At 41.5% G+C, this 12,782-nt stretch overlaps 1 protein-coding gene across 1 annotated transcript in view; it reads right to left on the bottom strand.

Moving 5' to 3' along the window:
- Nucleotides 1–12,782, bottom strand: part of LOC147011730 (uncharacterized) — a 104,505-nt gene that overhangs the window by 55,719 nt on the left and 36,004 nt on the right. The window contains exons 2-3 of the mRNA XM_085856286.1: nucleotides 10,851–10,995; nucleotides 3,594–3,741 (exon numbers count right to left, since the gene is read on the bottom strand). Of these exons, the coding sequence (XP_085712412.1) occupies nucleotides 3,594–3,741; nucleotides 10,851–10,979 (277 nt within the window). The 5' untranslated portion in view covers nucleotides 10,980–10,995. The remainder of the gene's footprint in view (nucleotides 1–3,593; nucleotides 3,742–10,850; nucleotides 10,996–12,782) is intronic.

The following is a 12,782-nucleotide window of genomic DNA, read 5'->3' as shown; positions in this document are numbered from 1 at the left end:
CAATTGCCATTATGTCATGGCAAAGGATCATGAGTATTCGGCTGAATTTCAGTGGAGTGACATTGTTGCTGAAGCAGGTTTTTATGCCACCTGTTTTCAGCATTTCATGAATATGCATCTCATTGAATTTCGTGAGAGAAAGCGCCTGAAGAGGAAGCTGCTGCCCACCTCCTCTGAGTTTGAGGGGTCAGTTGAATGTTCTCGCTCAGCCAGTCCACTTCATACCAAGCCAAGCCAAACGGAAAAAAAAATCACTTTCACAGTCGAGGGTTCATGCCCGAGCAGATGTCATGCCTTAGCCTACAATGTGCATAATCTGCAAAAATGTGGACACTACCCACTACCAGGATGACTTTTTAGCAAAACTACTGGAAGCTGCCACACTGAAACACGATGAAAGAATTCTTATGTATGAGGATTGGGGACGATCTGAGAAAAAGGCTGTAAGCCTGGTGTTGGCTTAGCGGTTAGGGTGGCTGGCTTGGGATCTTAGGGTCCTGAGTTTGAGCCCTTGTCGGCTGTTGAATTAATACCAGGTGGGGTTGACTCGACCTGTCATCCTTCTGAGGTCGGCAAAATGAAGACCAGCATACTGATAAAGGGGCATTCATTATGTCAGCGGCAAAGCTGTGCCCCCAGCCAATGATGATACCTGCAGCCGTGTGCTGCATATGAAGGAGGAGGAAAAATGCTGTGTCGCTCTTGAAGTGAGATATCACAAACTTTGCTACAAGAAATATTGCACATTTCTGTTGAAGAAAAAGCAACCAGGAACTGCACCTGAGAGGTTAAAAAAAAAAACAACATATTAAATGCACCACTACGTTTATGCGCAAGCTAAAAGATGAGCATGATCTGAACAGCTATTATTTGTCTGAACTTTCAGCGCCAATTACTGCACAGCCTCTGCTTCATTTCACAGTACAGTCATGGAGGAGGAACTAATCAAGAATCATGAAGTATTCCAGATGACCAAGCCCACCACTTTATTCCTGAAATGCGCTGAAAGATGATGGAGCTACCTTCACAGACTTCAGGTGTACACAGCTGTGCGGTGAATGGCACTTGGTATCATTTGTTTGTTCCCATCTGTAAATGAACTCAGAAATCATGCTTCAGGACAGAAATACTGAGTTGATAAGATTCTTTTGTTGCCCATTTGTGTCGTTGCGATGCGGTTTCTTTGCTTCAAAATGGGTAGGCTTCCTCATATAGAGCAGTAAAGGAGATCAAAATTTTTGAATTTTTGTAAGTATATTGCAAGACATATTCACACTTCAAGCTGAAATTTGGTACAGGTGGTGTTGTTGCAATTTTGAAATTGTGAAAACGTCAGAGTCTCCTCATTTCAAAATGTGCTCTGTTTTCTGAAGGTCAGAAAAACTAAAGTGAATGCTACAACAGGACCAATTAAATCTGCCAATGTAAACGACGCTAGGTACAAAGTCGACTGCCTTGCATCACCATCGCCATGTGTGCAGAGCATGCCTCCAACAAAGGATGTCTTGATTGAACACATCGGGTGCACCCGTACCAAGCTGCGATGTTTCGGTGCTCACTTCAACCCATGATCAATGCCTCGTCCCCAGATGGACATGGATGGACAGTATCAAACAATGAACTGAGAGTGTCCTTGAAGAGAGTGTTAATTATAACCGTGAAATGTCATTGTGAAGGAGGGCTGTGCTCGTGTCATAGGTCGGATTTGTCTTGCAATGATTTTTGTGGGTGCAAGAACTGTAAAAATTATACCATGGCTGACCAAGAACCCCTGCAGGGTGATTTGTGTGTCGATGTTGACGACTATGGGGTTGATGACAGATTATATCTTAGTCTGAAATGCTGGTGTTTTGTTGCATAGATTTCCTGTTTCAGGCTGTCTCCACTTATCTTCAGTCACCGCGGTCATGTAGTTTATGTTCAGTGGTTGATAGATATGATCCTGCAACCTAAAATTTCTATGCAGTTGCGATGGTAGTTTCGAGTATTGTCGTCTGCAAAAATCATTGGAGGCCTAGAACCAGCTTGTTTCCCGATGTTTGACCTTTTGTATGGGTTGGGTGATTGCAATACCACAGTGTAACTGCAGATTGGTTTCACTAGGCTTTCCTAAAGTCTCAACAAATACAACTAAATGAGTTTGCCAATAAATATGATTACGAGATGCCTTATCAATGCCAGTTCAATGCCCAGTAGTATACAAATGCCTGTTTGCTGGGCGTATTTCATCAGAACACATGGCACAGATTTCTAGCCAAAGATACCGCCTTGCTCCGCTGAGCTAAGAACCTGGCTCCAATAATCTCAGGAACTATTTTTGTTGGCACCCCCTGCCGTCACCTCTCCTACTGTGGGCATCAAACTTTCTTCTCGAGTAGTTTTGTCTGCACACTCATGGATCACCGATTTTGGAAGGTTTATCTCGGATCATGACGGAGATATTTAAGCTCAAAGTTGTAGAAATTTACAGCGTGACAATATTTTTGACAAAAATATCACTTTCGCAATTTTATTAAATCGAGTAAGTGCCACTCGAAGTCTTCAAAATCGGTTTACCAGTAGCACCAATGGAGGTCCACGCTTTTCCAAAATTCCGAGCCCCAAATCCATTTCATTGGGAAAATGCAGCACCTTGAAGTTGGCATCAGATCTAAAAATGGCCATTTTGGCTCCACATGACCTACTTTGACCTCTGCATGAAACAACTGGCAGGATTTCAGAATTAAACGTTTTACACATGGCCAGGTATGTCAGCTCTCAAATGCCGTGGAGAAATAGCAGACCCCCGAGTTCGGAACAAAACTGTTTTTTTTGCCACATTTTCGGATCTCAGCTTGCAGCCTATTGGTGATGAGAACATCATCCAGCTGAAGTTCAAATCAAAGCAATGGTAAGAATTCTAATTCAAAGTTTACTTGCACTTGAGCTCGTTTCAGGAGTCTCATTGTGCTATGATCAGAGTCTTCTTCTTCTTCTTCTTCTTTCGGCTGCTCCCGTTAGGGGTCGCCACAGCGGATCATCCGTATGATCCACAAAGTGATTTGGCACATGTTTTACGCCGGATGCCCTTCCTGACGCAACCCGGGTCGCCATTGTGCTATGATCAGAGTATCAATTAAAAAAAACACTTGGCACAGACCTTCAAGGAGTGGGTAATCAATTTGTTCTGTCTAGCACAGTATTCATTTGGCTCCAAGCTTTGTGATTAACACTTAAATGCTCTTAATACAACTTGGGATGAGGAGCAGATTCTGCCTTTCATGGTGCTCACACATCCTTAAGTTCAAAGAAGGAAAACCTGCTGGAAAAGAGGAAGTCGAATGAAAGGGAATCCTTGTAGACAGGCAAATTCAAAAGGCCTTGTGGTCACTGCCCGACATTGAACACTGCTTGTTCATCAGAATGGAGCTGGACCTCACATACACTTCCCATAGGAATTCACCTTCAAGCACAATCATTTCTATTCATCTGGGCAAAGGTTCCAAATCAACAACTTGAAAGCCTGAACATTGTCAAAACCATTCATAGTTGATTGCACAGCAAAAGCAAAGCCAAAGCCTGTTCACTCCCAAAAAACAAATCCAGCTTCTCACCTTGAAGCTTCTTTAGCACGGCCACCTCCATCTTGAGCACCTGTTTTGGTTGCTGTGCCGACTCCACCTTCAAGGCGATGTTCTCCCGTGTTATCAGATCAAACGCCTCGTAGATCTCACCGAATCCACCTCCGCCAATCTTGCGGAACTTGGGTAGAGAAAAGATAGAGTAGAGTGGGAGAAGGTGTAAACTAAAACGTATAAATACTGGCTTGAAGAACAAACACATTTGGGAAAGATACAGTCGAAGTGAAAGAATGCAAACTGTGATTAAACAAGCTCAAATGAGCTAAGATCCTCGTCCTCTCCATGATGACGTCATAAAAACAAATATGACATCATTGTGATGTATCAGGTTTGTGATAAATTACCTGTGCTAATGTCCGGCTTGATTCCCGCAAACAAGATTCAAACAGCTTGCCTAGTTTCGGAGGTAATGGTATAGGCGATTTCTATTAGACGCGATATTATGACGTCAACTTTTTTTCTAGGAAGAATTTCCAAAATCGGAGATGGTTACTGCCTGCACATGGGATTTCTGCATATACATGGCAAGTTTCACGAAGATCCGATGAAAACTCTGGGTTGTGAAACAAAAAATGTCAAAACATAGGAATGACGTCATAAAAATTGATATGACGTCATAGTGATGTATCATATGTGCGGTAATTCATCTCTGCTAGTGCCCTGTTCGATTCCCGCAAACAGAATTCAAAAAGCTTGCCTAGTTCCGGAGATAATTTTTTAGGCGATTTCCATTAGCGGAGATATTTTGACGTCATAACTTTTTTTTCTAGGAGGAATTTTCAAAATTGGAGATGGTTACTGTCTGCGCAGGGAATTTTTACATTTATATGCCAAGTTTCAGGAAGTTTCGATGAAAACTGTAGGCTGTGAAACAAAAAAAGTCCATAAGAAGAAGCAGAAGAACAACAACATGAGTAAGAATTAGAGATCCTCCATGAGGATCTAAAAAAAAAACAACAAGGATTTAAAATAGAATACAAATGGCAATGGAGAAAAGGTCTGAGCTGTTTAACTTGGGTTCGAATCTCGACTGGCTATAAACTGCCCGGTGTTTCACAGGCAGGGTGATGCATCAATGTGTATGTGTATCCATCAATTTCAATTCATCAATGTGTATGTGTATGCATCAATTTCAATTTATCAATGTGTATGTGTATCCATCAATTTCAATTCATCAATGTGTATGTGTATCTATCAATTTCAATTCATCAATGTGTATGTGTATCCATCAATTTCAATTCATCAATATGTATGTGTATCCATCAATTTCAATTCATCAATGTGTGATGTGTATCCATCAATTTCAATTCATCAATGTGTATGTGTATGAAAAGCCTGGTGTTGGCTTAGTGGTTAGGGTGGCGGCTTGGGATCCCAGGGTCCTGAGTTCAAGACCCGTTGGCTGCTGAATTAACACCAGGGGGTTGACTCAACCTGTCATCCATCTGAGGTCGTCGAAATGAGTACCAGTGTACTGGTCCCGGTGTATGCCCCGGTTAGAATAGGTGTACCATATCCCTGTGTGTCGTAAGAGGCGACCAGGGTTGGCGTCAGAAAGGGCATCCGGCCATAAAACATTGCCTCAAGAAAAAGCCAAACCCCTGCACAGCAGGGAAAAAAATGGCTGTAAAAACGGTAAAAACGGTCAATGTGTATGTGTATCCATCAATTTCAATTCATCAATGTGTATGTGTATCCATCAATTTCAATTCATCAATGTGTATGTGTATCCTAAATTTCAATTCATCAATGTGTATGTGTATCCATCAATTTCAATTCATCAATGTGTATGTGTATCCATCAATTTCAATTCATCAATGTGTATGTGTATCCATCAATTTTAATTCATCAATGTGTATGTGTATCCATCAATTTCAATTCATCAATGTGTATGTGTATTCATCAATTTCAATTCATCAATGTGTATGTGTATCCATCAATTTTAATTCATCAATGTGTATGTGTATCCATCAATTTTAATTCATCAATGTGTATGTGTATCCCTCAATTTCAATTCATCAATGTGTATGTGTATCCATCAATTTCAATTCATCAATGTGTATGTGTATCCATCAATTTCAATTCATCAATGTGTATGTGTATCCATCAATTTCAATTCATCAATATGTATGTGTATCCATCAATTTCAATTCATCAATGTGTGATGTGTATCCATCAATTTCAATTCATCAATGTGTATGTGTATCCATCAATTTCAATTCATCAATGTGTTTGTGTATCCATCAATTTCAATTCATCAATGTGTATGTGTATCCATCAATTTCAATTCATCAATGTGTATGTGTATGCATCAATTTCAATTCATCAATGTGTATGTGTATCCATCAATTTCAATTCATCAAGGTGTATGTGCCCTCCCTCAGATGGACGTGAAACCGGGCAACCAATTTTCCAGCATTAGTTGGTGGACGTTACAGATCACACAGTGTCCTTTGTAAAGAGTAGGCGAGCTATGGTCGGCACATTGGCCAAATTCCGTGTTCCATTGCTTCCTGCGTCGCAGTGGCGACCTGTCCAGGACGGTAACATTTGCCAAGAAACTGCTGCGGCAGAATCGACGCTCTATAGAGCATGGTACATGTTCAGTCGAGAAAAGGTTGTGGTGCTTGTTGCTATAATCGTTTGACAGAATCCAAAGCAAGCATTAAAAACTTTGGACTAATTAAAACCAGACTGCACAATTGCTGGGATACATTATTTCGATCATATGGTAATTACATTGTCCTTAAAAGGAAGCCAGATCCAAATCCTCCGGGGAGACATCCGGCTGTTCAAGGCAAAGCAAAGGGCTGGAAGCATTTGATAGTCTCGAGCTGAGTAGTCTCACCTGGGATCGTATCCTGACCCGGCTGTAAACTGTCATCCTGGTGTTTTGTCGGCAGGGCGACGCATCAAATCAGTGTGACCACTCCTCATTTTCATAAATGCCAAGGTGAGCCAATGAAAAAAGCCAAGAATTCACAAGGTTTCGGAAAAGCGATGATAATAGAAAACCTATACGCCAAGCAGAAAACCTATAGAAAACCAAGACGCCAAGGTGAACAACGAATAGCCAAGATCTTGTGAAAAAAGCCAAGGAGTGCTCACACTGATCAAAGTGTGCTGTCCCTCGGATGGACGTTAACCTGGGCGTCCCATCTGCCGGGATTAGTTGGTGGCCGTTAAAGATCCCAGAGAGTCCTTCACGAAGAGTAGGCAGGTTAACTCCGGCACCTTGAATAGATTCACAATCTCGACCTATCCTGCAAGGGTCAATTAATCGGCAGCACAGCAGCGCTCCCAACAATGATGCAAACCCTCAGCCATGCATTGTGTATGAAAGAAGACGAAGATAGGAATATCTTGGCTCGGTGGTGTGGTATGGAAAGGAAGGTCCAAGCTGATTACCTCCAAGTACAAAGACAGCTGTCTTTTTTTTAATTTATCAAAGACAAAGACAAAGACAAGTACAAAGAAAAATGACAATTTCTTTTTAATTTATCAAGTCATTCCTCACCCATTGAGAGGTTGGGGCAAAATAATATATAGCACAATATTTCAAAAAGTTGTGGATGAGTCATGATAAAATGATGTGGATGAGTTGATTTGGTGACAAGAACAAGCCGATTCGATTTTAGTTCAGGTCCGAATCCAGATTCGGCCTTTTAGTGGGATAAAAAAAAAACGGAAACCGATCAACCTGGCGGAGGTATGCCCTCTACTGAGTGTGTTTTAATTTAAACTGGGATGAAGCTTCACCAATAAAAACGGTGTTGTTTGACTTCCAGTGGGACTATAATACAAGTACCAGGTTCTGCAACCCCTGCCTGTATGAACAGTGTTCTGGTGCTTCTCAAGCTTCTCAAGTCTAACACGTTCTAAATAAACCAGAGTTTGGATTTTTTTGTGAACAAGACACTTGATAATTATGCTATGAGAGGGCCAGTAGTCTATTTTGGGTAAAAATTGAATAATTTTTAATTTGTTAGTGTTAGAAACAGTTAGTGTATTACTCATCAGTGTTTGGGGTGCCAAGATAAGTTGGCTGGTGGTGTGCTCCCCATTGAGATCTCTCGTAATCAACATTTAGTCAACGGCAGTCTCATCAACATTTAGGTTGAGGACTTTAAAGATGCCTTGGTGTATTTTGAATAAATTTGATACCCGCCTGGCCAAGGTACTCGATGCTCACTTGGAAGTCGTTGACCAACTAGTACTGCAACATATATGTTATCTGGGATGTGGATATGGCACATGCATGAGGAGTCAGATGGCTTTTACCTTGAATTAATTACCTTCTTTTAACAAAAATAAATAAATTGATGTTTGGACGGTGTTAAATACCTTCTCCTTCTTCTTCTTCTTCTTCTTATTCTTCTTCTTCTTCCTCTTTTTGCATATGCAGAATTGGGTTCAGGGTGCCAGCAATAGCTTGCCTACTCTTCACAAAGGACACCGTTGGATGCTTACCTTCCACCAATTAATGCTGGCAGACAGGACACCCTGCTTTAATATCTATCAGAGGGACAGCACACGCATTTATGCCTCACTCTGCTTGCGAGACACCAGGATGACAGTTCATAACTGGGCTGAGATTCAAACCCTGGTTCGCCGGCTCAGAGGCGAGTGCGTATACCTTTAGGTCATTCTGCTCTTAAATAGGTTATTATGTGTCAGTACCATAGTCAAATTTCAAATTCCTGCCATGCTAAGACAATGGCAAACCACTCATTGTATTCCTTGTTCAAGAAAGTTGCTTAAGCAGGACGGTTTGCACAATCTCCATTAAACAGACACGAGATTCAAAAGAGTTGAGCTCAAAAATACATCACACCAAAAAAGACAAAAATACATGTAGACTCTGATTATGTAACAGTGGGAAATATCATTCACGTAATATTTTTAAACCTCAGCAAAAAATTAAAATGCAAATGTTATTTTTACAATATTGGAGAGTGGGGGAGTGGGGTGTTGGAGAGAGTGGGAGCATATTAATGTGATTATGGGCTGGCAGGATAACCTACCAAGATATTCACACTAACCGATGAGCTGTTTCACCTGGGTTCGAATCCTGCTATAAACCCAGCTATAAATGGTCAACTTGGTGTTTCACATTCATAAAGATACATGAATGAGTGTGCCATCCATCAGAAGGACATTGAGCCAGAGGACCTGTCCGTCAGCACTTGTCAATGGTGGACGTTATAGATGTCATGGTGTCTGCTGATAAGGGTAGGTGGGTTATCACCAGCACCCTGAACAAATTACAAGATGTGGTCAAGAAGTTTTGCAATTCATGGTGAAATTAATATAGCAGGGTTATAATTTTTTGGTAACAAAGTGGAATGCTTGTGTATTTGTTTCAGTTAATTTGACTAATTTGGCTTCATTTACTGTTTCAGAGGGAGAGTTTCAAGTGTGGGGTCTAAGAAAATTGGATTTTCAAAAAATTGAGCATCAGAAAATTTACAAGTTGAGTGTCATAAAATTCTTAACCAAACAAGGTTTCACAGCAACAGAAGAAACTCATCGACGCATGGTGTGAATGTAAAGCACAGATCCTTCTTCACATGCTACCACAACAAGTTGGGCTAAGGAGTTCAAGCATGGGTCTGAGAAGCTTGAGGATGAACCCCAGTCAGGACGGCCTTCAGATTCCACTGATGAGGAAACTGTAGCCTGAGTTGAGAAATTGATTGGCACTGAGGTTGGGAGAACCAGCGAATCAAGATCAAAGAAATAAGCACTGAGGTTGGCATTTCAAATAGAAGTGTTGTGACCATCATCCATGAACATTTGGACACGTCGAAGGTTTCTACAAGATGGGTTCCTCAAAACCTCAGCAGTCAGGATAGACACCAGAGGATTGCCTCACGTTGTGAGCTCCTTGACTTGCATGAAGCTAATCTAGCTAACTTTATTTCCCATCTGGTGGCAGGAGATGAGACCTGGATCAATCACTGGGACCTCGGGTTAAAGATTGAATCCATGCGATGGAAGCACTCAAATTCTCCAACCCACAAGAAGTTCAGAACTCAACCCTCTGCTGGCAAGATCATGGCCTCAATTTTCTGGGTTTCCAAAGGGATTCTGCTAATTGAGTACCTGTCGCATAAAACAACGATCACCAGTAACTATTATGCTGGCCTATTGTAAAAAAAACTGCACAATGTCATCCATGAGAGATGATGAGGAATGTTAGCTGGAGGTGTGCTCCTGCTCCTTGGGTGTGTGCCAGTCCACAAATCCCAAGTTGCACAGGTGTCTATTGACACTTGTGGTTTCAAGCAACTCAAAAAAACCCTCCATATAGTCCAGATCTCACCCAAAGTGACTATTTTCTATTTCGAAACCTGAAAACCTTCTCCGAGGGCACCGTTTCAGAAGGATGAAGCACTGAAGGAGGTTTCTGAGGTGTGGCTTGAGGGGCAGTTGTAAGACTTCTATAAGACTGGCATAGTGAGTTTGAAGGACAAATCGAGTAAGTGTATTGAAGTGAAGGCAGATTATATTGAAATATGAAATGTGACTTGTGGTTCTGCCTTTTCATGATATAACCAGTTTACAAAATTTGTTGACTGCCCTTCTTACAAACCCCTTTCAATCGAACATTAGGCGTTAGCGCTAGTTCGTGAAAGTCTTGTGCCACAACATTCACTGGCCAACCACATAAGGTGGGAATCATTGGGATTGTTAAAAAGAAAGAAGAAAAAGAAGATTTAAATGTTTTTGCTGTGCTCTCATAATTGTCGTTGCTCAAGAGGCCTAAGTGGAATATTTCCATGCAATTATGAAAATCTCTGGTATGACCTAAACTGCATATGTTGGCTTATTCATCCTCCAAATGCTACCAATGCACCACCCCCAACATCGAGCGTGACACATTCGGATGTTTTATTTCCATAAACAATATTTGAGCGGATTTTTGGCCAAAAACCACGTCATACTATGCAGCTGTGCTCTTAAGGGGATCGTGTCTTCCTTGCCATTGTCAAATTGGTCTCCAAAGACAATAATATGATGTCATTTACAAATAATGAATAAAACAAAAAGGTTGAAAATGAGGTAACAGGACCCCTTTCCGACATACCATGTTAACTTTGATTCATATCAAGCAAATTCACAAAATAAGGCAAAATAATCAGGAATGTTATCTGTGATATGAAACCGACATAAATACCAAAGGAGAGCCACTGATGAAATGAGATCTGAATTGGCGATGGTTCTTACCACCTTCCAGCGATCCTTGACAACAAATCCTGCTGGGAGGATGTCCACGGGTTCACCTTCCCCACTCATCTCACCCTCCTTGTGTGCAGCTAGGCACTGCATGGCACTCAGGTCATTTGCTGCCGGCATACACTAGTCCATAACCCTGGCAGCACACAGAGAAGTAGACACACATAAATGGATGATAAATCTATTGCAAATTCAATCCAATAAATTGGATTGCAAATCTTGCAAATGGGCATGCTGTGATGGTTGGTGGACAGATATAAAAGTCGTTTTAGATTGGGAAGGGACTTCAGAATCCTTCGATTTCAGATCAGGTGGTGATTTGAACTGCACCTTGTGCAATCAATGGGTTATAGGTCAGCGTAGAGGTTATGTGTACTCGGCTCGAAGCTGTCTAGCCCGGATTTGAATGCAGACTCAGCTATAACATGTCACCCTCGTGTCTCGCATGCAGGATAAGGCATCAATGTGTGCGGAATACATTGGATGGAAGTTAAGCTGGAGGACCCATCTACCAGCATTTATACTAGTTGGTGAATGTTAACGATACCAGTGTGGGTTTGTTATGTAGGCAAGTTATCAACGGCACCTTCAACAAATTTCTAAACCTGCCCTGATTGATGTGCTGGGAAAGCAAGATTGATGATGATGATGATGATGATGATGATGATGATGATGATGATTAAAAGCACACTCATCGAAACACCACCTCCCATGACTGATTTCTACCTTGTACTGTTCCTTGGGAGATTGGCTTATTGTTATGAATTAAACAAGGAGCCCAGAAAGAGGTTTCATGGTTTATCATGCTTGTCACTAAATTTTCTGTGTGAACAAGAAACAGACAACATAATGTAAAACTTAATATATCCTTTGTCATAATATCATAGGATAGGTGAATCGAAAGAAAGGCAAGGTGGACGGGAAGGTACATTCCAATGTGGGGTGCAAGTTTGTATCACATTTGTTGCTCCATCTGGATTCATTCCTGATTAGGTACAACCAAACACAAACTGCAGTTTTAGGGCACTTATAATACCCACTACCTCTGGGAGCAAAATATGGTGTCAATACCCCCCTCCCTCAAGCAGAGGTCAGTGGTTAAACCACTTGCACTATTCCACATGTATAGGCAAAAATTGCAGGTCGTCTCCACACTCTCATGAGGGGGATGGTATTTTGTGCCCAGGACCTGACCCTGGGTATCCTGAGCATATATGCAAAATTTTATGGAGAGCAGTGAAGATATATTTGATTCTATAAGAATCAGCTAAACATACATACATACATACATACATACATACAGAGATGCATAGTTATGGCTCTGGGAACTGAAACCCCAAGGCAATGGCAGAAAACATACAGTGGTTCCAGAGATACTTATTTCATTATCACATGTTACAGGTATCATCCTCCCTTGTGTCTAATGGGTTACAAACGGAATATGCATTGTGAAGGATTAATTAGGTTTTTTTCCCCACATTTCCCCCTCCTGCCCCCACCCCACCCCCCCCACCACCCATTTCATTTTTTCAGAAAGCAATCACCATAGTGTGCAAGAGTCACCACCACCGAGCAAAAGCACAACCTCACCAGCGAGCAGCACGCGTGGTACCAAATTTACATATCCCACCAAAACACATTTGAATCTGCATGCCAGAACCAAACTGGCATTCAACCGCAGTAGCACTCTCACCAGCATTAAGGCACCACCAGAGATAACCACCTTGCCAATCATAAACTGAGATGCACGAACTTTAATGCAAGCATTTTTTAACGCATTATTCAAGCGTATCATTCCAACGCTCGCTCGCAATCCAAATTCACCATTGTTTCAACCACCATAAGACGACAACCACATCCATGCCACAACACTTCAAACCACCTTCCTGCACCTCAAGACTAGCAGCCATCATCTCACTTTGC

Source organism: Eptatretus burgeri, chromosome 15 (genome assembly GCF_056783735.1).
Source record: "Eptatretus burgeri isolate ZD-2024b chromosome 15, Ebu_testis_v1, whole genome shotgun sequence".
Lineage (NCBI taxonomy): Eukaryota > Metazoa > Chordata > Myxini > Myxiniformes > Myxinidae > Eptatretus > Eptatretus burgeri.
This window is presented reverse-complemented; position numbering and strand designations above follow the sequence as displayed.